The sequence below is a fragment of the Alligator sinensis genome, unplaced genomic scaffold (assembly GCF_000455745.1).
Source record: "Alligator sinensis unplaced genomic scaffold, ASM45574v1 scaffold118_1, whole genome shotgun sequence".
In the NCBI taxonomy this organism is placed as follows: Eukaryota; Metazoa; Chordata; order Crocodylia; family Alligatoridae; genus Alligator; species Alligator sinensis.
The window spans coordinates 2,912,967-2,939,333 of NW_005841850.1; the positions used below are offsets into that span (position 1 = coordinate 2,912,967).

Sequence of the window (26,367 nt, forward strand, 5' to 3'; positions counted from 1 at the left end):
TCATCGCCCGCCGCCGCCATCTTGCGGGAGGGGGGCGGGGCCAGCGGGAGGGGGGCGGGGCCGCCGGACACGCGGATGGACAGACTGATAGACATCGACACACGGACACGCGGGGAGATGGATGGATGGATGGATAGCCAGACAGATGCACAGACTAATCATCGGATGGACGGACGGATAGCGACAGGCAGACAGACGTCGACATGGGTGGATACGTCGATAGATGGACGGACAGACCGACGTGCGGATGGATGGGCACCTAGGTAGATGGGCGGACAGACGGATGGATAGCTATAGACAGGCAAACATCCACATAGATGGATGGATAGATAAACCAACAGACAGAGAGATGCATAGATAGATCGACAGGCAGACAGACAGAGAGATGGGCAGATGCATAGAGAGAGAGATCTAGACAGACAGACAAACACCCAAATAGATGGATGGATGGATAGATAGATAGGCAGGCAAGCAGACATCCAGATGGCTAGATAGAAAGACAAGTAGTTAAAAGGGATAGATAGACAGACAGACAGACAGACATGTGGATGGATGGATACATAGATAGATAGATGGAGGGACGGGCAGACAGATAGGTAAATAGACTAACATCCAAATGGATGGATGGATAGATACACAGAGAGACAGGCGGATGGATAGACAGACAGATAAACATCCAAATGGATGGATAAACCAACAGACAGACAGACAGACAGATAGATAGATAGAAGGACAAGTAGTTAAAGGGATAGATAGATGGATGCAGGGGATGGAGCACAAGCTTTCAGGAGCTGAAACTCACTTCATCCAACACGACGTTCTCATTTCTCAGTCCACCTCATCTTCTGTTTTCACAGCGTCAGAGGAAGCGCGCTTCAACTTGTCCTGCATCTGTCTTATCAACTTCGGTCGGTCTCCACCTGTGGATCTCAGGCAGGTGCCACAGCAACCTAGGGCGCCTCGAGAGCCTTTCATGGGAGCTGCAGGGTGGCACGGTTAGGATGACAAGATAAACCCAGAGATTTCCCATAGAAATGCATCACTGGGCTCTTTCTGAGTTCATTGCAACAGAAAAAAATAAAGATCTATTTTTTTTTTCTGTAGTCAGAAAAGAGTGAAAACTAAGAGCTGGCATTTCAGAAGTGGGGCTTGAGTCTACCTAGGGGTGCCTCGAGTCTAAAGAAGGTCAAGAACCACTGGTCTATCAGGTGGTTACGCACATCTCTGTCTCTTACAAGATCAACCCACAATCCATAGTGTTAAAACTATTCAGCCCTGCGGTATTCGGTCTTGCCGAGTTCTTTGCAACAGAAGAATTGCTCTAGGATTTCTCTGTAGTCAAAAAACAAGGGGAAACTTCTTAGCTGGCACTTGTTGGGGGGGCCCCTTGAGTCTAACAAGGGCGAGAACCGCCGTGCTAGTCGGCAAGAAAGAGGCTGCTCCCCAGGACCTTGCAATCAACAGGCAAGACAGAAGCAGGCTGTACTTCTACTTACGTACAGCCTGCACTCAGATGTGGTGTGGTTGTCTATCGCATCTTCCACCAGCCATATTTGCCGGTGCTTGTGTTGCCCTAGAGAGATGGCTTATGGTCTGCAGTCACCAGCAATACCTGTGGGATTTCAGCCCTGATTTCATCCTTTTTTTGCAATGGAGAAAACTTTGAAAGCTGGAACGCAAGTGTTGGGGGGCTTTCTCCCAAAGGAGCAAGCGCTGACTAGGACACAGGATATTTGATGGAAAGAGGAAGAAAAGTTTGATCCCCCCCACCCCCAACAAAAAAAAAACAGCATCTGAAATTTTCCATGTTCAGGTTTCTCCCCTCCCTGGTTGAAAAACTTGTTGGGACAACTTGGAAACAAAGGTATATATATAAAAAAATAAAAGAACAGAGAAAATGGTAATGGGGGAAATTCAGTTCCAAGATTTTTTTAAATTTTGGGGAGAGGGATTGAGCATTCGTACAAAACCAAATGCGAAAGTTTTGTTCAGTCCTTTAGTCATTCTGGATAAGCCAGGTATGGTCTAATCCTGCTTTTATTGAAATCAGTGGGAGTTTAACATGGACTTCTTTGGGAGCACAATAAGCCCAAGCTTAGTCAGATTTCTTTTCCAGGTCAGTGCAATGTAATTATCCCACCGCTGAAAAAGTCCGAAAGCTGTGTTAATATTTCCATTCATTTGGAGAAAGCTCAGGGAAAAGAACAGAAACCTGCCACTGCTAATCCAGGCTCGAAGATGAGCTACTGCTCTAACTACAGCTTTTAATATGCGCTATTCACCGCTATGATTGGTCTCCCGTGTCACATGCTATTGCGTCCCTTTCCTGATTGGATGAGCTCTGAGCATGCAAATAGCTTTGAGAGGGTCATATGATTGCTTCCAATGCAGATGTTTGGGTTAATTGGTATTCACAACCCACCATTTACAATGTCTTCCCCTTTTTCCCTCGAAAAGTCTAGGGAGCAAAATTTAGCTCGCACAATCTATTTCATTTTTTTTTTTTGCCAGAGACCTCCATCACGGTTAGGACTCTGCTGTCTCTGTATTAACCCACATGAAAGTACAGCTCTTTCACGAAAGCCCAAAACAATAGTCAGCAATACTGTCACAGGACAATGTAGTTATTATATTAAAAAGTATTTACAAACTTAAATTCAGCCTTTGACCTGCTCTGGTACAAATCCACTGTATAACACTTGCATCTAATCTAGTGAAAAATCATGGGGGACCATCATGTGTGTACACAGCTGAGAGCGTTTTCAGGGCGCACAGATGTTCACTAGCTTAGATGTAGATGATGAGATTACAGTCTAAATTTGCAATGTTTTTCTCAATAGGGTGTTTGATGGTACAGTTTTCCTGGATATTAAGAAGCATACGACATGTTGTGCAGACGGGTCTTTTATTGAATGTGTTTATTCCTGTTTGTATTTGCTACATGGATTAGAAATATCCCTAAAGAAGACAGTTTTCCTTGGCAGTGCTGGGAACTATCTGTATCAGGGTAGCTGCATTTTGCTTTTATAATGAGAGTTACTACTGCCACCCTGATGGGGGGGAAAACATGCAAGTCACGGTGTATTGGTGTATTTGAAAGAAAAAGGAGCAATGGAGCCTATGCCAGAATAAGAAGCAATGGTCTCAAGTTGCAGCAAGGGCGATTTAGGTTGGAGATTAGGAAAAACTTTCTCACTAGGAGGGTGGTGAAGCACTGGAATGGGTCACCTAGAGAGGTGGTGGACTCTCCATCCTTGGAGGTTTTTAAGGCCCAGCTCAACAAAGTCCTGGCTGAAATGATCTAGTTGGGGATGGTCCTGCTTTGAGCAGCGGGTTGGACTAGATCAGGGGTTGGCAAAAGGTGGCCTAGGGGCCAGATGCAGCCCACCAAGCCATTCTATTTGGCCCGCAGGGCCCCTAAAAAATTTAGAAAATTAATATTAATCTGCCCCTGGCTGCCTATCATGTGGCCCTCGATGGCTTGCCAAAACTCAGTATGCAGCCCTCCACTCAAAGTAATTGCCCGCCCCTGGACTAGATGTCCTGCTGAGGTCTATTCCCACCCTTATTTGCTATGATTTATATAGAACCCATTTCTAGCATAACTCTTGCAAGCCACATCAGAAAATCAGACTGTTAAATATTGGTGAAAAGAACCAGCTCTAATCCTCCGCACCTTCAGAAAGGATTTAGCAGTTGGAGGTTGGTGGATGCCTGGTAGTCCACGCTCAGCTCATGTTCACTAAAGAAGTCAGTTCCCAAAGAAAAAAAAAAAAGGGATGGAGAAAGCAAGAGACTTGAGAAATGCAAACAAAGCGGAGGCAAAGACTTGAGATGCCACCCAGGGTTTCCATTTCCTGTGGGAGGTCCACATTGACAGTGCCCATGTCATTTCTTACCGGCATAAGTAACGTCTTGATGTCCTAGACCGAACTCCAGTTTATTCCGTCATTAAACCATACCATTTCACAGGTGTTTGCTTTGTTTCACAGCTGTGGTTTTACAGGTGAAAATAAAACAGGCCAGGCTCGGGACTGTCACCGGGCGCGCATTGCCAATCACTCAAATGACACGAAGAGGATCATGGACAGCAACGGGTCAGAAAGTCGACTGAGATGCCCTCGACCTTCAGCTCACATGCTTTATCAAGCAATGCGAGTGCTTTACATGATGCATACTTTGTAAAATGCCACTTTGAGGTATCGATTATCAACTTAAAAGCTACAAGGATACGGACTGGAAAGATGGTCCAGTGGGTGCCAGGCCAGCCTGGGACGTGCAAAACCTGGAGTTGGTTTCCACAGGCTTCTTAACTCTCTTAGTCTTCCTACCCCCCAGCTCCCCATCTGTTACATGAAGGCAATAGCTCTTTCACTCTTCCCAAAGACTGGTGAAGTGACAACTTGGATCACACCCTGACTGTCAACAAGGTGCCACTGGATTTTGCTGACAACCATTTTTACACCTTCTCTGAACTATGGATGGCGCCACGTGGGATTTGGAAGACAAGTGAATGAAAAAGGGGCAGAAGGCACTATACATGGGACCACTGGACTCTTCAAACGGGTGTGGGGGAAGATGCTAGCGACTCATAGGTAGGTTAGGCTCTAGCATTTCCAGATAAATATACAGTAGGTGGCACTCACTGACTGTGTTTCCAGTCTGTATCACCACAAGGCCCAAGGTGATTAAGAAACAGGAGCTTCAGTCTGATACCAGACAAAAAGTCAGAGGGAAGAAGTGGCTGGCGTGGCTTTTTCCTACTGAACAATATGACCTGGGCCCAAGATTAGCTGTTCAGAGGGAGAGCAGAACGTGCTTGTCCCTAGCATTTCACAAGACCTTTGAAAGGTGTTTTAAAAGACCTTTTCCAATTTCACTGAAAGTAGAGGGAAATTTCTCAAATAGTGTAACCGGAGGGAATGCGTACGGTGTCATGAAATGAGACCAGTCCACACTGCTGACTTCCAGCCCGCAGGACCGCATGTGGTATGCACCTGTTGCCCTTTTCTGGTTCTTTTTTTACAGCTGGCTTTAGTGTACTTGAGCAGTGACACATTTACAGCCCTGGAGACTCAAGGGATGGAGGAAGGGCCTGGGAGCCTTTCATCTTAAAGACATTAGTCCCAGTTTGGCCTAGACCATCATTAACTAAAAGTCATTTATTTCCAAGGGCCAGTTGATGGGTCACATGAATGGATTGGTGCTCTGATGAGAGGATAAAGAATCTCAACAGAGAAGCCAAGGAACAGAAAGGATAGGATATAACATGGCCAGGTTAAAAGCAAAGGACATTTGATTTTGGACTTGCCAGCATCCACCAGTGCCTATGCTGTGCATAGACAAGTTCTGCGGCAGAGCTGAACAACTTGCAGTGGTTTGATGGGCTAATGGAGATGAGCATTATTTGTTTGTTTGTCTCTGTTTTGGGGGTTTTTCTGGTTTTTTTGGTGATTATTTTCTGGGGTGTCCGTGCGGTAGCTGCATTATTATGCTCCAAAATCTGTGTTCCCTTTTTTTTTTTTTTTTTTTAAAAGGGGAATCTCTCCAGCATGCCTGGCTAGAAGGGGTATCTTCAAAATGTGAACTGAGCAATGAACCATTTCTTCCCAAACATCCGCAGGCCACCTAAAACAAGCCCCCTTGATCGCTGCTAGCTGCTCCCCTTCATTTCACTGGGGCATCTGCCCTGGGGTCCAATAATGCAAGTTAAAAATCAGCACTGTGTACTGTTTCACAGCAAAATCAACCAAGCAAGAAAGAGAAAGGACTGTACTGTGACAATCAGCACAATCTACATCACTTGTCATATAATTTTGTTGGTTCGAGTGGGGAAGCCTAAAGTTCGTACAGGCTTGGATTATCCCGGCTACAGGTTTCCTTCTTAGTTCAACTCCTGCCTCTAGGAAATTTACCCTTTTTTACCAACCTTAAATTCCCTTAACATTGACCAACCATTTCAAATGATAACAACAGATGATTTAATAGCAGTAATGGTTTGCATTTACCTTTCACTTTAAGTTTGGTTCCTTATGTGGGGCAAAGACCTGTACATCTCTTTGCTAATTCCCTTTATCCTTATCATTATTATATATAATTTGTTCACCAGTAATACCCCACAATGCCAGGCACTATAAAACACAGTGGAAAGGCAGCCTCAAGAGATCTTTTATTATTAATATGTTATGCTAAGACAATTTTAGCGAGCTTCTTACCTTCCTTCCCAGCCAAACTATTGATCTAGGAGGAGCATCTGCTCTATGTAGTATAAATATGCTAGGAGGCAGACTCAAAAGAGGAGCATATGGCCACCTTCATTGTGGTGCAGACTTTATGTCAGGCTCATTTTAAGTATAAATATACATGCAGACTCGGTCCTCTTTATTTTGAAGTCATTAAAATCTATTGTGCTTCAGCTACAATGCAGGGTTTGTATGAGGGCTGTATCTGACTGTCTTAATCTAGGCAGGTATTGTAACATGCAGCTCCATTTACATGGTGTTGCTCGAGGACCGTTTGTGATAGTTTTTTACACTATAACCTGCTGTATCTTAAAGTGGCCTGATATTTATAAAGTGCTAAGTACTCCCCCTCTAAAAATCAGGTTCCTTTTAAGCATCTCCATACAAGTTCCCACAATTAAGCCTCCAAACATCACTACTCGCTTCTTAAGACCGTGGCCTATTCTCTACACATTTTCTTTTGGTGTTGTGTCAAGGTCTGTTTGGATTTACCACTTAAAACTACACTGCCTGAAAGGTGGTGGTGAGAGCATAAGGAGATAAAAAGAAAAGGAAAAGGGGCATGAGATGAGAAAAAGGGATTTCTTCTAACTCCTGCTTTGGAAGATTGGGCACTGGCAAAGCCAGACTTTACAGTACTTGTTTCTGCAAAAAAAAACCCCAGTGAAAACATGAAGAAGTTGCAGTTTCCAAAGCAGAGCAGCCTTCTTAGGTGGTGGGTATCAATGTAACTCTACCAAAGCACGACTGAGATGCAGCTGATAAGTCTCTTATTTCCATTTCCTTTAACATTTAAATTTAAACACCGTCTTCAGTATCATCATGCTGCCACCCCTCAACTTTGGAAAGAAAAATCTTTTCTTAGACGTACTCTCAAAGGCCAAGCTCGACACCACGCTTGACTTCTCCACGGCCAAGTCAAGCCAACATTTCCCTTTACCTCCAGCTCTACAGCTGGATCCCGCAAAGAACCACACACAGCCCAACAGAGCTACTTGCATACAGGGTCAGATTTTCAGCTGATGCATCGCAGTCATGCTCCGATAGGGTTTCATTGATACTCGCCACCTAAGAAGGCTGCTCTGCTTTGGAAACTGCAACATCTCCTTCACCTTTTCAACTCTTCTGCTTAAAATGAGCATCCAGATCATGGATCCCCTATCTTTCAGTTCACTGTGTTCATTCATAAGTGTATTTTTTCAAACTGTTCTTTATCTTTAAGGCCTTTGTTTTGTTCTTGCTGTTGTCCTCTTTTGTTTTAGATCCTCTGAAGCTCTCTTTTGTCTGATGCCCTGACAAATCTCCGAGCGCAGGACGGAAACAGTGTGTGGGTTTGTGAAATGAACCCAACCAGACAGCATGCTGAATAGCCACGGAGTCAAATTCATTCCCGATGTAACGCCACCAAAGCCAATGGGGCTATACCAAGAAGGGATTTGCATCAACTGGAAGTCTGTCAGTGTTTGCTCTCCCCTTGAAAACCCCCAAACCAGAACAAACATTACACAGCACCCAGGTGAGAGGGCAGAAAAAACAGCCCAAGTTTGCAATTGTTGAGTAAGCTCTGCTACTATCATGCAAATACATCTGGTTAAGCAGTGGAGAAGCAGGCTTCAAAGGACGTAGAAGTCATTAGACTCTCAGTTCAAAGAAAAAAAAGTGAGCATCTGGTCCAGGCCATCTGGCAGGGGACATAAAATGGTCTCCTTCTTCCCCAGTCAGTCTATGAAATTTTCATTAATTGTAGGAACATCTTCCAGGATTAATCAACATCAGATTGCTAAAACTGCAAGTCTTCATAAATCACCAACATTTGTTTCTTAGGAGAGCAAAGTATTTACAGTCCAAACCCTGTGGGTTCATTTTAACGATAGCCTCCTGCCACACCTGTGCAAACTTCAGCTGAGGATTTCCAGAAGTGCCTAAATTATTGGGTGCCTAGCTCCCTTCAGCTCCCTGGAAAACCCCAGCTGCAGACACCAGAATGGTTTAGATGGACAGTTTTCCAGACCATTGGTGAGTCTCCTACTCTGGTTCCATACTGTTTGACGGACTGAAACCTTGCGTACCTCGTATATGAAAAAGGACGATGGTATCCGAGTTAAAACATTACAGAGGAATAAAAGTATTTATCCATTCTGATTTGTATTAACAAGTCCCACCCAAGATCACGGGCCATGGGACAGGCTCTCAAGAGTCGGCTTGTGTGCCAGCTAGACAAAACAGACCAAGGAAACATTATCAACCCCCCTTCAGATGGATCTGAGATGAAGTGCCGCATCCAAGCTGGTAGAGCAAATCCTTGGCTGAGCTGGAAACTAGGGGTGAGATCTTGACCCCGCTGAAGACAATGGCAAAGCTCCCCTTGACCTCAAGTCCGGAAGCCTGGATATGTGTGTGTCTGCTGCTGGTTTGCTTGTTCAAATCCTTTGCACAAGTGAGTTCCACTTCCGAGCATTTTGAGGTTCCCAGATTCCACCGACTAGGTACTGATATTTAGAGATGCTAGACTTTGATGTTATGTTGAGCAAAAACTTCTTCAACAAAGGGATCTCTGGGGCTGATCCAGTGTTTCCTGTATACACCTGCTCCCCACAGTAGCCCCAAATACAGCACACTGCAATCATGTGCCCTTAAATGGTACCCCATGCAGGCCAATGCATTGAGGTCTTCACTATAGGAGTCAACCCAATGTAACCAGATGTGTTCCCTTTTCCTACCAGCTTCCTGCAGGTTAGTCACATGAAATGAGCTATTTAATGCCATTATTGCATCAAACCATGAAGTCCTAACTGAAAAAAAAGCTGCTTTCATATGAGAGTTTTGCCCTGAGGAAGGGCTAGAGGTTTCGACGCATAAGTATTAGGATTATTTTCAATACCACCTGCATAATAAGAGCAAAAAAAAACAACAAAACTTTTCACCCGCATCAGTAGCTTACAAGAGGATCAAATAAAGGGAAGCTTCGTTAAGATGTGCTGGACTGACTGGCAAAGCAAGAGGGACGTTGTCAACGAGGACCTGTCAGGAACCCTTGTCGATGCCGTCTTGGGATGAAGAATACCTCCACGCTGTGCAGCACCCCCACAAGCCGACTGGGACGCAATGAGGCCCCCTGAAACTTAGCAGATGTGAAGAGAAAGAAAAAGTAATTTCTAATTTTGGGAGCAGGGACTCAGAGCAATTCCATTTTTAGACACTCCTCTCGCAGGGCCCCGATCATTGCTGGAAAGTGAATATTCCAGGGGATTATATTGAAGAGCGCCTTGAAATTCAGGCAGGTGATTTGATAACACAGGGAAGGTGACAGCTGCTGTAGTAAACTAAACAGCGACTGTGACACGCTGCTCCAGGGCACCAGCGCCATATGCTGATTGTGACAAAACGATGACCAGGGAGCTGAGACCATTTCTAGCTGCCTTCTTGCATTTCATTTTTTGTCTGCCATGTCTGTCCCTATAGCAGAAAGCTGTTATAGCACAAGGCTGCGGAAATCTATCTTCACAAGGCCTTGATAAGAAGAACTGCTCTTACACAAAATTCAAATCAGACCCAGTTTTTGTTGTTGTTGTTGTTTTTTTAAATGCAGGGGTTTCCTGGACATACATATATCACCATTTTCATCAAATCAGCCTTCAGTTCTTGCCTGCCGAAAACTTTCCAAATTTGCTATCATTTCACCTTGTGTCGGGCTCAGTTGGAATCAAGTAAATGGAACTTGCTGACCCAGAGCAATGCAAAACCCCGACTTCCTCCTGTGATTGTGTGCCTGGGGTTGTTACCGCAGACAAAATGTTAATAAACGTTTTGGTTTGCTGGTGCCTTCTTCCTCAAGGGTTTCCCAGTGCACTGAAAATGCTAACCAAATTCAGCTTCTCAAGTCCATCCTACAACAGCTCATCAGTAGTTTACACATGGGGGAAACTGAGGCACGAGGATTTCAGAGCACTTTATGCCAGGAATCTGCATGTGTTTTTAATCCAACTACAATCTCCATGTTGTTTGCCGAGTGCCATTTGGCTGCCAAGACCGTTCTTTGCCTTCACTGAAGCGTGGCAGCTTCCAGGTGGAGCAAAAACCCACCAGAAATGACAGGACAAAGTCTCATAATAGAAGATAATTAAACCTTGATGACCTTCTAGTCAAAGGAAAGCTCTCCGGGATAAATAATTACTTACCAGCCTGGGTAAACCAGTTTTTCAAGTCCAGCCAGAAAGAGGGTAGTGATCAAGCAACAAATCAGGTGATGGAGGAGGTTGATCACCTGGTGGGTGGGTGTTGTGGCTAGCCAGTGGGTTATATGCCAAAGGGAACTAGCAGCTATGAAAGGCCTGGACCAGGAAAGGAGCAAAGCATGTGAAGGGGCTTGGACCGTGCATTTCTCCAGTGCAGAGAGGCTGCTCTTCTAATCCTTGTGCAACGCTCCTGGCTGTAAACTGGGGTGCACACAAGAGGCCGCATTCTGGGAAAGGGGGTAGAGTATCAGCGCTTGGCCTAGGGCCCTACAACAGGTGGACTATGGGGCCCCAGACCCCAGCACCCTGGAAGTGCGGTAGGGAAGCTGAAGCCAGGGATGATGGAAATTGCTCGGGCCACGCCAGGGCTTACAAGCACGTGCAAAATGTTGGGGTCCAAGTGCAGATGGTTGGGCGTTCAGCAGAAGAGACTGGGCAAGGGCTGGGACCCAGCATCTCCCCTCATGAGCAGGAGGCACAAAGAGACCCTCACAGTCACTAGAGAACGCCAAGCGTTTTTCCAGCCCCCTCACACCTGGCAATATAGTACCGGGCTGAAGTCAAGGCCATGCTGAGCACCTGCATCTCCTTCACCCGGTGTTGCAGGTGCTCAGGCCCCGAGGGGCAGACATAATTTGGTACCGAGTATTTGGCAGCAAATAGCTCATGCAGGAAGAGCAGCCGGAAGCCAAGATTCCCAGCCAGCTTCTCTAACAGCTCTTCAGTTGAACCAAGGCAGGGCTACTCAGTTGAATGAAACTCTAGCATGTTGCCTTGCCAGTCACCAACTATCATACATAGATAGCCACAGCATAGCCCTTACACACCTGCGTGCAGGTGAGTTAAGAGCTGGAAAACCAACATGAGACAAGTGTCATCTCCCAAAGCCAATGGCTTCTATTACTGATGAAAGGCAGCTTTTCTCCCCTGCATCTCTCCATCTCTTTTTTTTCCCCCTCTCTGCATTTGTCTTTCCCCTCAAACATCCTTTGGGTGCAGAGCTCCCCATGCAAGATATTCATGAGCTGTCAGTAGCACTTCTGAGTGGCAGTTAAAGCAACAAGACAGCACAAGAAATTCAGGTCATTATCCTGGCATCTCTCTATTCCTCCTCTTGCCAGCTCCAATTAATAGGTCCTCAAAGAGCCAGGACTCCACAGCAAAGGCTGTGGTTTGATAGACAACGTGATTAACATGGTTTCCTAATTGAATTGCCAGGGCCACTGGAACACAGCTTCTCGTGAATGCTGCTGTTTCACTTCACCAGCCTGGAGGATTATAGAGGAGTGAGGAATGATTTCCCACCCCCCCACATACACACACACCTAGTCTGCTAATTGGGGTTGAGGAGATTAGGACACTAAGCAATCACACCACAGCATCCAGGGCTTTAGAGATAGAAAGGTATAAGATGTCTCAATGCCTGACAGCACCAGCACAGCATATCCTTACCAAAAGCCCCTGTGAAAACCTCTCATTGGACTTCAGGCCTCTGGGCACCGAGTCCTCAGATACTCTCAATGATCATCTACAGCCCTTAACTTTGGGATGAATCACACCAAGGGATACAGCTCACTCCCTTCCCCTAGGAAGCAGCGGTAAGACCGATTTAGTGGCTTTTGGTTTTTTTGTACAGTAGTTACCTGTCTGACATTAAGGCTAAGATTTTATAAAGCTGCTTAGGGAAATGAGACATTCAATTCCTTATTAAAATTAATTTAAGGAAATAAAAATTGTGTGTCCTTGTCCCTTAGGCAGTTTGAAAAAAATCTCAGCCAAACAGAACAATGTAAAGTAGCATCTGTGTTACCTTTTTTATTATTATACCTACACCTATTTTCATCCACTGTTCCTTTTTGGTAGGAACATCATAAGCAAAGACAGCAAGATTACTTGCATCACCTCTGAAAAAAAATCAGTTAGGGAACACAAGTTGTCACCTTTAATACTGCTTTCCATTTTCAAGAACTGACATTGTCCGAGGCGTCTGTGACCACAAATGGTTTTGCCAGTGAAACGGGGTAGTTTTCAGTCATTATCGGTGGAATGAGGTCCTTGAAATTAGTAACCTGCTGAAACACAGAGAAGATGTTCTGAGAGCTACAGAAATTCAGAGGAAGAACACCAAATGTGATCTAATCCCCAGCAAAAATAAGAGTGAAATCATAATTCATCTGCATCATTCATGTGCATAAGTTTATCTTTCTATATATTCTCCAAGGTTGTAAACTAGAAAGTGCTTTCCCTTTTTTTTTTTTTTTTTTTAAACCCCTCTCGTCCTTCCAAAGAGTGCCATAGCTGCAAGTCGCTGGAGGCAGCGAGAGCTATTAGCTTTGCTGAGTTCCTCAATAAATGCCAAAAAGTCGCCCAAATTTCTGGTACGTTATGCAGATTGAAGCCCACTGTACAGACGCACACGTTTGTAATAATCGCAGCATTTTAATTGCTTCCATTTTGAACCATGGCGGCTGGTTGTATCTGCATGAATCTCTAACAGTTTGTTCTTGCAAATGCTAAAAGCGTTAAACAATAATGGCAATTAGAGATAATTACAGTTATTCTGAAGCAAGGACTCGAGTTAGATTCCAAGACGACGTGTGAGAAAAACACAACCCCAAAAAACCTGGATTCGGCGTCTTGTTTATCATCCCAACTGCAGGCTGCTTTTTATTTGACGAGCAATCTGCCAGATTTAATTGTTAAATGATTTTCTATAAATTATTTAGTGTAATACAATATCTGAAGCCTGGCTCTGCTTGCAGAGCATACGTGGCAGCCCTACTCGGGTCCAATCCCCACCACTAAAAACATCAGCTTGGCTTCCGGTATCTGCCGAGTCTCAGAATGGTTTCTTCTTCCACGCCAATTGTTACCTCCAACAATGCAAGAGGTGTTTCGCAGGTCAGAAACACCTGCCTCTCGGTGGAAGTGTGTAACCTTGACGTAGTCCGAGCCATCGCTAGAGGCCAAGTGATGGGGTCAGTGCCTGGGATGCACCAGTCCTGGTCTTCCTCTATATGCTCTCCTATTTAGGCGTTGCTCCCCAACTTGAGTCTTGCATGCCAGATCCTCTCTGTACAGTAGCACTTACAGTCCAAGCTAGCCGCATCCTGGAGCTACACGTGAAGAAGTCCAGCCAGTCGGAGAAGCTACCCTCTTTGCAGCCACTATGCAAAGTTACTCAAGTGCCATTAGTCCTCCAGTGCCTTCCCACAATTCCCTACTGTGCCAAGACAGACAGAGCGACTCCTCCCACAATTCGGTAGGGAAGCATCAGAGAAGGGCTCAGCTTGCTGCAATGCAAAGAATATGGCCCTGGTATGTTGTAAGTAAGTGCAATGTCATGAGGACACAACTCAAGAAGAGAGTTAAGGCTAAGCCAGTTAGGGGTGGGAGGGCTAACCTCTCTCCTCGTAAGGCATTCGCTCCCTTGGTACCATCACAGCTAGTAAGCAGTCATGAGAGCCGTGGCAGCCTGATTAACTGGGCACGATGGGCATTAGAGAGCTTTAAAATAAATGTAATCAAGCGCTTAACATCTTGCCCACTGCAAAACATCCATTTAACATGGGATTTCGGTCCCTCTGATCCTGTTTGCGGGGTATCATGTTAGAGCTTTGTTTATACAGCATTAATTCGCCATAGCCAATGGTGCCAGCCAAGCCACGTCCATTTGCTTTCCCCTGGCTCAGCAGAAAGCTGCTTAACCTGGATACTGAGTTTAAAGACCCAATGGTTGCAATTTAATTCAGTTTTGACTTTGCAACACCTTTGCATAGGATAGGAGGCTTCTTGCATTCAGGGCAGCGATAGTCATTGCTACAGAATAATATCATCTTTATATATCAGTAGTAATAATAATAATAATACCACCTAATTCTTTGCCCCTTCAAAGCATTTTACTGACACTGTTCCCTTTAACACCAGTGTGAGTTTATACCAGTACATAAGTGACAGCAAAGCTAAGCTCCTAACTCAGGCCTGGCCCACACACAAGCTTTACACCACTGCAACTATTTGGGAGATGATCAGACCAGTAAGAAAAACACCTCCCCAGCACAGATAGCGGCACTGCATCAGTGGGACAGGTGGGCAGGCTCAATTTCCCTCTCCCTAAACTCAACAGGCAAACATCTAGGGACAGGGGGTCGCTCCAACCCATGCAGAGTGCCATGAGTTAGAGAGTGGAGACCTGCACACGTGTCAGCACCCACAATTGCAGATGCATTAGCAAGGCACAATCTTGCACCACATTAAACAGTACTGGCACAGAGCAGTACAGCTTTTGTGCATTGCCTGCACAGTCCCTGGATATGGGAAGGTAAATGCCATTATCCCCATTTTACAGATCTGGAAACTGATCTGCTGCCAGGCCTTGTACAGTCGTCTCTCTCCCACCCTTTAGCTGTCTTGTCTAGACAGGCTATAAACTGCCTGGGGTACAGACCCTCTCTCTACACCATTTTGTACAGCCTCAAGCACAGCAGGATCCTGAAGGTGGTAAAGATGCAGAACAACTGTCAAGTGACATTTTCAAGGCCACATGAGGAGATGGCATTAAAAGCACAGATTGACATCCTGAAGCGAATCTGGCTCAGGTTGATCTAATGGGTTTTGCTCAACTCTCTCATTTCTGACTCCAGCAGATTTTAGCTCCCAGCACCGTGCTCAGATGTGTAGAAACTGCTTTCCCCATGGCCTATTATAATGATCACTGCCTAAAACTGAATACAAAAATCAGGGGAGAAGGGGGTGGAATTTACTTGTATAGAGCATAAGAACAAATAGACTACTTGGCTAATGCTTGCAAAGTGCTTTGCAGATTAAAAGCACTGTATAATGCTGGGTATTATAATTGCAGGCTGTGGCACCAGGAACAAAAGGCAGCTTTTAGCAAAGCTAAGGAAGTTGAGGGAGAACAGGAGCTAGGAATTGCTATGGCAAATTCCTTGCATATTTGCATGGGCCCCAACCAATGCAAAGACTCTCAGCAAGCTCCTCTCGCCCCTGAAATCATTCCATTCAGCCTGCAGTGGGAGGGAGAAAAGAGCAAGAGGCAAGACAAAAGGCCATGAACCATCTTGAAATGTAAAAGGATGCCTGAGATCCCTCTACTCCAGCTTCTGAAGACAGAGCAGCACTACCAGGGGGGAGCAGGGAGGAGAGCCCAGTAGGGCAAGAGCTGGGGGGTCAGAGCACTTTCAAGGGAGATGGAAAGGCAGGTGAGTCACTGGCTGGGCTGTAGTGCAGCAGCTACAAACCAGCCGCAGTGGCTTGTATGCAGTGGAGGGAACAAAGGGTGCAGGAAAGCAGCACGTGCATAGGAAGCGGGTACAAGCAGCAAGGCAATGGCAATGACAGAGCTTTCCCGAGGTTGGCAGGGAGCAGGGCCAAATGAAATGCCAACTCAAAAGGCCTCAAGGCTTCACTGTGTCACAAGGAGGCCCATCATAGACCCAGAAACTTGACCCATGGAGCGATCATCCTCGACCATAAGGGATCGCCATCACTGCTGAATAGACCTAGACACAGGAATGGGTGGTGGGGCAAACAAACAGAGGGGAGGAAGATGCAGAGAGAACCTCCCTCCTCTACTCAGCCACAGGTTACTAGAAAGCTTCATGCACAGTGACTGAAGGGAAAATCTAGGGGCAAAGGCTGAGGTTCAGCTTCTACTGGTTGGGAAGAGGTACCATGGCCCGGCTATGACCAGGGTCTACTGAACTTTTGGGACAACCCGCTGTGATGCTGGTGTCCCCTACACCAAGCAAGAGATTTATTCTGGTAGAAAGAGACCGGCACCACAGCATTTGTTCGGAGCATGCAGCACTGCGTGCAGCTACCCATGCGGCCTCCAGCCATAGCTATCCAAGGCCCAGCTCCCCCTATCTGGGAGTTACTATAGCAAGACCATGGTCACCCTGAGCCTTGCACAGCTGAGCTGTTTAGCAGCAAAACTAGCAGCTTTCTAGAGCGTTAAACAGGGTCTAGACCAGGCACCCTCTATGCCGGCTTCAGCACCTGCCCGGACCGGAGCTGGGCTGCACCTACAAAGCAACACTAACTTGGTGACCAAAAGACACAGCAGCAGGGCAGATGTAGACCCTCCCATGCTCAAGCAGGAAGCCACACGGTAACAGACTTGCCACGATGCCCCATCAAAGCAGTCCCAAGTCCACAATGCTGCCTGTGGTGAGGAGCTGTGTGTTCCCAGCACGTTTGCTGCAAAAGAGAGTCCCCTTAAGAAGAAAATGAGAAAAATTGGAGGAAAAAGCATCTTCTTATAGCAAAGGGTGGCTCTAGGGAGCTGCAAGCCAGGATCTGGAGGTGTCTGGGGTCTCACCGAGTCCTACACCAGCTCCCTTAGGGGGTTGTAACCATTGCTCCTGCAGCTCAGCTCCTCATCTAGAAACCAAGGGGGTACAAAAGAGTTAAGGTTATGTTTTGGGCATGCCAATTTTTTTAAGCAAGATTCACAGCCGAGGTGCAGGGAAAAAAAAGCAATAGGCACAGGCTAAGCTGGCCTGCTGGGTAGAGATGGCAAGAGACCACTTTGGCAGGGTGCCTGCTTGTAGGATTTGTTTCGCCCCTTTCTTGGTTAAATTCATTCAGTGGACCAGCCCGACAGCTCTGCCATGGGAAGGCTCCCAACTATAGTTGCAAGCAGAGAAGCAGCACTTCCTCTATGCTTCCTTGCCCCAGACCTGCCAAGAGCCCGTTCACCAAGTGGGTGGCAAGTCACTATCTAGGCCTAGTCCACCAGCAGCCTCTGACCAGCATGTAGACTGCTTCCCAAACACTGACCAGAGACCACCCACCTTCACAGACCAGGGCTGAGCCATCAAATGCTCAGGTCACTTGAGGCCACTAGTAAGACCCAGCTCAACCCCATTGAGGTGGTGATAAACAGGCACTTGTCTAATTGGTAACCAGTTCTTACTCAAGCCAGAGCTAGAAGGGAGCAGCACGCTCAGCCTTTTTTTCCCCCTCCATAGCAGATGAATCTCCTCCTGCAAGATGAAGATCGTGACTCAGATGCCTTTTGTCAGCCACTTGGGAGAACCAGGAACTAGGTCTATTTTTAGGAGTCAACGCAGAGCCATCAGAATCTGGTCCTCAGGACTTAAGACAAAAAGATAGCTGTACTGTTCACGTGAGCAGGATGCGATACTATTGCCAGGTTTCATAGACATTAGGGCTGGAAGGGACCTTGGAAGATCTTCAAGTCCAGCCCCCTGCCCCAGGGGCAAGTAGATTCAGGTTGCCAAAAAGTTTCTAAAGCAGGGAAACTTTCCATGCCTCTCCTTCCTCCCCAGATGTAGTGAGAAAAAAAAAAAGAGGGCAAGTCTGCCCAGCACAATCACGGAAGTAAAGGTCTTCTTAAGAAGGGTGCACTATAGCCATGGGCTCCTGCCACCCACCTGAAGTGCCAGTGCTGGTTTTTTAGTATCAGTCAATTTGGCTAAGTTTAAAATATATCCGTGTTACCAAAGAACTTGGGTCTGGAAAGGCAAACCAGCCATGCTCTTACCTAGATTGAGCAATTATCCTAAGCCACAAACAACCTTTCTGGAGTCAACAGGCCCTTGATGAATCTGGCCTGTAAGGGTAGGGCAGGTCAGCCCTTAATACTGGAAGTAGTTAGTGATTCCAATTAAGAGCACCAGAGCATTGGCCCATGGTTAATTAAGAATGCAAAGTCTGAGGCTAGGGAATGTGTAATTTCTCCAAGTTCAGCACAGGTCACAGGTTTGGAAAAGAGACGTCACTTCCAAGTGCAAGCCATTCAGTCGGACAACTGGTCTTGCTTTCTGCGCGAGGTTAGATGCGCCTTCCCTCATTCCTCTAGCCTCCCCACCTAAAAAAGAAACCCTGAGCTCAGCTGTGACGTGTATTAGCAGCCCCTTTGTGCTTTAACAAAATGTTGCTTTTGGAGAGCAACTTATAGAAGAAACCCCTGGTTCTTCTGTGCCTGGTAAAGTATTACATATTCTTACCTTGCCAACTGAAGAAACATGCCTGTGCTTGAATGCCAGCATACAAATATTCACACCCACTATTTCAGCCTGTGAGGATTAAGCATTTTTTAAAGTACTCAAACTAAAACAGAAAAGACATGGTGATTTGCATTTAAAGTGACTTTTTTGCCCAGATGCATCTGAAAACAGATTTCCTTTTCCAGTCGTTTCCCTGCACTCCCCACCCCCAAACCTACCTGTTTTCATACCATTTTTGGAGTGAAAGCCAAATCTTTGAAGACATTTACCTCTTACTGAAACCTATTAAACCAGTTAGTGCCAAAGTAGTTAGATGTTGACATTTAGGGCTCAGAGTGAGTCAGTGGAAACCAGAGATGCCCAGCACTGAGCCAGAAAGTAGTATCAGCTGGCTCTATGGGAAATGCCTTGTGACATGTGGAGGCTTGGAGCCTCCACCCCTCACAAACCCAGGTGTGATGTGCATTTTCAGTCCCTTTAAAATGAAAGCTGAAGATGGGAAGGACCAGAGCCTGCCCTGCAGGTCAAAGATCTGATCCCGGAGGGCATGGGAACAAGATACCCCCTCTCAGCTCTCTCCCATCAAGTCCACTACCTCCTCCTGATCCAAAGCCCTCAGCCATCTGTAGCAATGTCCTTCCCCACGCATGGGGCAGGATGCAGGAACGCCAAGCAGTCAGACAAGCCTTATTAGTGTGCACATTTGGGACAGTCATATTTTGATGCACAGGCGAGGCTCCATAGCCATGGAGCTGCCCTTTAAAGCCACACCACTGAGAGCTGAGATCCAAGCCTACTCCAGAAGCAAGTGGCTGATGTAGTTGAGAACATGGTCTCATTTTTAGCTCGTGGAAGCTAGAAACCACTTCTGCTTTTAACCACTCCATCTGGTGAGGCATGGATTGCTGCTGTGTCATGGCAGTCACGTTACTGCATTCGTTCTTGTCCCCCCCCACTCCTCCTCCTCCAGCATGTCAAGCAATCATTTGAGGAGGCTCCTCAAACGAGAGCCCACGGGCCTGCTTGTACTCCAGAGTGCTGCTTCTCCTCGCTTCTAAGCCTGAAGATGCAGGAAGGGCTTACAAGACATGAGTGCTACAGGCATGCTGCCTGATCACATACGGGAAGCAAGGGTAGGTCATGTAGGTGCTGCAGTATGGACCGCCCCCCGCCCAGAACCAGAAACCACGGGCCAAAGACTTTCCTGTTAGCAGCTGCAAGGTGTTGGGTGAAGATCCTCCCAGGCTAGTGCTGTCAGTAGGAATCTGGCTTAACAGTTCTTACTTTGGTGAGACACCATTAAGGTCAAACCTGGTGAACTGGAAAACCGGGTGCTCAAGAGCAGGAAGTTACATCAGTTAGCATTGCAGTACCCATTGCAGATCCTTCCCCCCCGTAGACCATGGGGGCCTTCCATCCCAAATGCCATGCCCTTCATCCATTGTCACCGTTTCCTTTACCAGTCTAGCATGAAGAAGAAACTAGAAGCTGTTTAAATGTGTCAATTCACCTTTAATGTTTGGAAAAATAAAAAAAAATAAAATTAAAAAAAAAAAATGGTACTTTGAGCAATTGCAGTTATGAAGGGAACATCTTGCTCCACAAGAGACCGTGAACAGGCTCATCACATTAGACTCATGCTTGGAAAAAAAATAATAATAATAGAAAGAACCAAAACCTTTTCCTTTTTCTATGAAGAGTGGAGTTGAATAGACAAGACCACTGGAGTGCCCCAGTTACTCCAAGGCACATTGCCCCCCCAGACCGGGAGATTTCCATCAACATGAAATAAGTTGACAACTACATTCTTTCTAGTTACAACATGATTCTATCAATATTACAAAATTAGGCATACTTTGGATTTTGCACAGTCTACAGAGACGAGAAGGACTTTTACTTCGGGAAGCAGTCAGCCTGGGTCATCGAGTCATTTCACAATTAAAACAGCTACCCTCTTCCCCTCCCCCAAGAAAAGCACTAAAACAAAAGCATGGCATGTTACTTTCCACGAGCCAAGTTCATCTTGAACTAGTTAGGAATCGCTAGCCCTAAAACTGAGTTTGCTCCAGTCTGGAGTTTCGCTTACATTAGCAACCAATAAATAGGATCTTGCTGCAAGCACCAGAAAGTCTGCTGAAGCCACAGTATTTTGTTTTTTTAACCTTTTGTGACAACCCAAAAAGAGAGGGGCTTCCTGCGATGGAAGAGTCACTACACACTAAGACAACACCGCTGAGACCACTGGAGACCAAAACATTTTCCTGCCTTTAAAGCAGATGTTATTTCTTTTGCACAGCAGCGCACGTAATCTGAACTCGCTACTGTGCTCAAGAAGATGCAAATCAGAACAGAAGAGCTATTCACAGAGCACCGTCTCCAACAGCTACCATGGAAAGACAGTGGCTATCTACAGGTCTTCCATAGGATTACGGGGACTCCTTCCCTTTAGGAGAGAGGATTTAGGAGAGATTTGAGTTAAGGCAGTGTTGAGACAACTTGATAAGGACACGCCAAATCAAACTGTTCAGGTTGCCTGCTGTCAGCCATCATCAATTTCGGGATAGATCAGCTGGCCAGCGTTAGGTCGCACCCACTAAGAGATCAGGATTACTAACACAAAGCTGAGGCCAGAGGACATCCTCCCACAAAAGGTAACTACTTAATACAAAGGTGGGGATCTCAGATCTGTTTTAGGCCCAATCCAAGATTGTGGCTGTGGACATTCTTTTTTGCAGAGAACATCAAGGACTGGCTTTCAGTACTAAAAACACACAGTCCTGATGTGGCAATTGTTTGGATTAGAGCCTTACTGAACAAGAGCCACCGCACTACCTTCTTCCCCTTTCACCACTGAGCCTTTAAAGAAAGCCAGCTTCTTACAGCCTCCACACCTACCCTCCAGACTATCACTGGAAAGGAGCACTTGTGTTCCTCCTTTGTGTTAGGCTGCTTGAACTCACAACAGGGGCTTTTTGGTCTGCCAAATATAAAAGAAGTTCCCCAGTCTTACCAAAGAAGAAGTTACCACTGAGGGAGCTGTTGTGGAATAGTTTTATTTCTTCCCACTTAAAGGCCATTGTTTAAGCATTTACAGTTTTCCTAGTGCAATACAACCAAAACCCCCCCCCCCAAAACCAAAAAACAACCCCAAAAAAGAAAAAGAAAAAAAGAAAAAACGCCGCCTTCTTCCCAGGCAACTAAACAGAAGTAGATTTTTACTGCAACATATACACATTAAATAGAGTATACAGTCCATGCAGCGGCACAGCCATGTTAAAGGGAATCTTGGCTTCAGCCATCAGTGCATTACAGTCCAAACTTTGCTTGCTCCTGCTTCCTATCCAGACTTGAAGAGAAGGATTGCAACCTGACCCAAGTAAAAATAGATGAAGTGCTTTGTCTCGTGTGTTACATAGCTGCCAAAGTTTCTGCCAACAATGCAGTGCCAAGTTGGGTTGTATTTCTTGTCAAATTCCTAGAGAAAAAAAAAAAGAGAGAGAGAGAGAAAGGGAAAAAAAAAAAAGGAGTACAGCAGTTAGGAAAACCCAGAACCAAAGTAGCTCAAAACACATTCTTAGCTGCGTATGTTGGAGGCGTTTGTCGGTATCTACCTCTCAGTTAGGATTTCCCTACTGCAAGATGCCATAGCTTCAAAAGCATGTGCTAAGTGGGACAGACTACAAGTGTGTGAAAGGGGTCTTATGACAGGAGGAGTCCTCTTTAAATGGATTCTCACACATTTTCAGAGTAGCAGACTTCAAGCATCCCAGTCGTATTTGAGCCGCACGTGTAGGCTGGGTCCATGCAATACTTATCCATTCCCATTCCAAGCCCACGCACAGAAACAAAAGTCTCTGTGGTGCTTGTCCTAGCAAGGCATTAGAGCTTAAAGGTTGCCTGACAAGCAAGGAGTCAAGCATCTGCTGTTCTGGCTTTTTTTGCCATGAATTCCTGGAGGCCTGCGATAGAAGAGTTCCTAATGTACACAGACAAGAACACTCATTGTCTGCCCTGGCAAGAATGAGGCCTGAACCTGGGTACTTGAAGTGGTTGCTTCTTGTTGAGACCCAAATTTATCCCTTCTGAACTGAGATGGGGTCATTAGAAATTCAAACCTCTTACCCTTACCCCCTCTCTCAAGATCAATCCCCACCCCCCCCAAAAATTGGAACTCAGGAAACATTCAACATTTCCAGTATCAAATCAACAGGTTAACAAGCAAGCAGGAAGCCAAGCTAGAAAGCCTCAGATTGAATCTTATACAGACCAGCAAGACAGAGACACAGTTTAAATCCCCTGCGGGTAACTTTTACAGCAGGAAGAAAAAGTACCACACCTGCCTTCCAACAGAACAGAATATGCAGCAAAGAGAAAAGAAAGTCAGCATCCAACAAGACACTAGTTACTTATTTTTGCATCCCATTTTGGAGTGGAGCACCCACATCAGACCGTTTTGGACCTAGAAAGGTCAGGTTTTAAGATGGATAACCTTCAAGCCTTGAATGGCTCTACTTTTAGATTATGATGGAGCCAAACTAGTTCCAGGTACAATCAGTTTTTGCCCTTCAAGAGGTATGTTCTTCCAAGTGCTCTTTCCTTGTCTGAGACTCCACCCCCCCATACAAACTAACTGCATGTAAAATGTTATCCAAGGGACATGGCAAACTAGGGTTATAATCTAAAGTGCCCTGAAATATTGCTGGGTGAAGTGATGCAGACTACACTGGGATGCTGACACTGGTGCATCAACCCAAAGCTCTAGGGACCTGAATCAGAACCCAGGACACTGAGAAGAGGCAGCTTTAAGAAGGCAGCAACAGGCAAATGGCACTGTATCAATGGTTTAGCGCAGAAGAGCCAAGCAGTGCAAGGGAATGCCATCTGAGAACGCAGGTTACCAACTTCCAGCTAGTCAGCACACAGGGTTTGAATTAAGTTGCTCTCCAACAATGCACAAGTACAACTCATTCACAGTGGACAGCCAGCTGCAGCCTCCCTTCAGGCTAGTGTCAGGAAGGACCAGCATCTCGTGCCAGCCTAGCACTTGACAAAGCAGCAGAAACTGCCACAGCCTTCCTGCCTGACCTTGATCATGTCCCTTAGTCCCTCAGCTCCCATCCGTAAAATGAGATTAAACAGCATCTCTCAACAGCTTGCAAGGATGGGAAGCTGGCGATTGCAAGGTACCGATACCAGTGGCAAGGGCTAAGTAGCTAAGAGAGTTAGCTGCAACACGACCAGGTCATCTTGTAGTGGCACGATACCTTCTTTATATATGCTGCTATGTCTTTCTCTATGTTGTACTTCTCCATGGCCTGCGTGGCACAGTCTACAGCATCCTGCTGCATGTCCTCGGACATGTCCGCATTCTTGATCACAGCCTTTCTGTCAGACATCGTGAACCTAGGGCAGAACACACAGCACTGAGACTCGCATGGGAATTACAGTTTGTTATGAGATGCACTAGATGCCATTTGGGAGAGAGCTAGTGGCTTAGATCAGGAGTGGGCAACCTGCAACATGGGTACTACAAGTGGTTTCAGCAGCCAGGGTGTGCAACACGCAGCAGATTGGGGCAGGGGCAGGCAGCACAGAAGCAGACAGGGCAGGGACCAGAAAGCAGAGCATCAGATCAGGTAAGGACATTCAGGGAAAGGTGCAGGGCTAACTTGCGACACACCCACCAAAAAGGCTGGCCCTCACTGTCTTAGATGGTAGGTTTACACCCCGTGCCGCTTTGTCCAGGATCTGGACGCTGGCACACTGCACAGCAATCCTAGACTGCTAGTACATTCCTGGAAGACTGCAGTGGAGCGAGCTACCGGCTGAAGTACTACGAGATTGAACGACAAATAGCCACGTATCACCTGCATCAAAGAAGAGTTTTAACCTAATCCTATGCAGATTTATTCTAGTCTCGAATTATAGCAGCAAGCGGCAGCTACAGCCAAGCTTGCTTTCCCACCCTTATCCAAAGACTGGAAAGGATCCATTCACACGGCCGTACGAGACAGCAGCCCCCTGGACTACGCTCGCCTCCACACCCATTCCAAGTACGCATGTCAAATGGATACGGCAACAGGGGCAGTGTTTCACTCCAGCTTGAGTCACGTTTTGCAAGTCACGTTTGCACGTATTTCTGACCTGAACCAAAGCAGTTTGGGGGCTGCTTTACCTCTCATTATATGCACCGTGGAGTGTTGGCTTTTGCTGCCTATGCCGGCAAAGCTTCTTCTGCTTCTGGGTTGCAGACAAAGCTGGGCTAGCAGAGAGGACTGCAGACTTATTCCCCGGAAAGAGGCCATTTTCTTGGCTTGTCATCTCCTCTGCCCTTCCCCTCCTCCCCCAGGAGCCAGCCCTGTTCTAGAACAGTCACTGCCTGCTCATCCCATCCCAGCCTTCAAGCAGCCTGGACCGTGGCCGGCTGGAACGAGCCGTTTAACCAGCGCATACCATGCACGGGCATTTCGGTTGAGCCCCCCCAATCACCGAGGCTGCTCACATGCATTTGATCCAACTGGGCTAGAAAGAGTTGCTGCTGAACAGCTCCAAATCTACAGCCCTGCTCCCCATGCGCTTGCTGGAGCAAGCCTGCAAGTTCAAGGGAAAGCCTCAGGTTTATTAGTCATCGTGATATGCCACCCAGGCGATACACAACCCCATCTAGTGCCACTAGCGTACCGCCCACTTCAGACTCAGCTCTCCACCATTATTTTGGCGAAGCGAGGAACAGAAGACTGGGTTTAAGATGAGGGGATTCACCTAAAAGGGCATCTGAAGAGTTATTTCTAGGCATCTTCAGAGCTAAAAATGTCACCGTCACCCCAAAGCTTCAATACCACCTCTTTGGAGAGCATCAAGTGAGGCTCACAGTGCCACGGCGCTCGACACTGGTAGTACAGCTCAAAAAAACCAAAAAGCACTATGTTTTTTTTTTTGGGGTACAGACTGCACATGTTTCCCCATGAAGGAGCAAAACCCACTCCAGTGATGCTTCCCAAAAAACTGGAGGAGCAGCTTTGTTACAGCAATGAAAGGAGCCGGCTATCCACAAGCCAGTTACATAAGAGCAGGGCCTGATGGCTCCGAGCCTCCAATGCTTTGCTCTTTGGAGACTTTTCCGCTACACATTTTTAGCTGCCCTGCTTAACAGAGCCCAGCCGCCACCGTCCAGCGTGCGTTTGACGCCGCTGGATGCGATTCAGCGCGGGGGGGGGGGGCGTTTTACAGGATCAGTGCCCACCCCTCCATGCCGGCACTATGGTGAGAAACCCCTCCAGCCTCAGGCAGGAGAGCCACAGACAGCCCGAAGGGGAAGACGGGAGGCTGCATCTCCGCTTTGTAGTCGAGCGAGGAGGAGCGACCTGCGCGCAACGGCTTCACAGGGACCAGCGCTGCAGCCGCGGGACTGACACCGCCTGCCAGGGGGAGGCTGGGGACGAGGGCACAGAGCCCGGGAAGGGGCTGGCTCCACGCCCTCTGCTTTGCAGGCAGCCCCTGTGCAGCCCAGCCAAGCGCAGGGGGAGGCCCCGTCAGCCCAGGCCTCCAGCTGCTTTGTGCCCAGGGGGAGGCGGTGTCCCTCCCTGGGGCCCAGCACAAAGGGGGGGGGGGGGGGGAAGGTGCGACCTTCACCAGGGAGCCCCGCGTGGCCGTGACCTTGCCTCCCAGCAGTGCCACGGGGCAGCACAACACCATGCAATGCAACACTATGCAATGCAATGAGACGTCGCATGCAATGCAATACAATGCAATGCAATGTTTCCCGGGATGTTTCATGCCATGCAAGGCAGCGCTCAATGCAACGCAATGTCCCCCCAGCCCCGCTCACCTTCACAGTGCTGGGCACGGCACGAAGAAAGCAGAGCACCCACCCCCAGCCCCCCGCTGGCTGCA

At 46.9% G+C, this 26,367-nt stretch overlaps 2 protein-coding genes and 1 long non-coding RNA gene across 3 annotated transcripts in view; 1 reads left to right on the forward strand and 2 right to left on the reverse strand.

The window, feature by feature from the left end:
* HEATR6 (HEAT repeat containing 6) overlaps positions 1 to 20 on the reverse strand; it is a 21,669-nt gene extending 21,649 nt beyond the window's left edge. Inside the window, exon 1 of the mRNA XM_025210933.1 lies at positions 12 to 20. Coding sequence (XP_025066718.1) covers positions 12 to 20 — 9 coding nt within the window. The remainder of the gene's footprint in view (positions 1 to 11) is intronic.
* Positions 21 to 68: 48 nt separating this feature from the next.
* On the forward strand, positions 69 to 4,068 carry LOC112551224. Its single transcript, XR_003095447.1, has 3 exons — positions 69 to 263; positions 858 to 1,864; positions 3,993 to 4,068. It is a non-coding gene; the product is annotated as an uncharacterized LOC112551224 (long non-coding RNA).
* A 15,903-nt stretch (positions 4,069 to 19,971) lies between these two features.
* DYNLL2 (dynein light chain LC8-type 2) lies at positions 19,972 to 26,367 on the reverse strand. Its single transcript, XM_006016076.2, has 3 exons — positions 26,303 to 26,367; positions 23,739 to 23,877; positions 19,972 to 21,949 (listed from the first exon to the last, which is right to left on the reverse strand). The coding sequence occupies exons 2-3, from the start codon at positions 23,868 to 23,870 to the stop codon at positions 21,812 to 21,814; spliced, it is 270 nt and encodes an 89-aa protein (XP_006016138.1). The 5' UTR covers positions 23,871 to 23,877; positions 26,303 to 26,367; the 3' UTR covers positions 19,972 to 21,811.

Bases quoted from the DNA above. Each gene is read 5' to 3' on its own strand.
- DYNLL2 (XM_006016076.2), bottom strand. From the start codon at position 23,870: ATGTCTGACAGAAAGGCTGTGATCAAGAATGCGGACATGTCCGAGGAC. The intron at 21,950-23,738 runs GTATCGTGCCAC...TTTTTTCTCTAG, and splicing joins TAGCAGCATATATAAAGAAG to GAATTTGACAAGAAATACAA.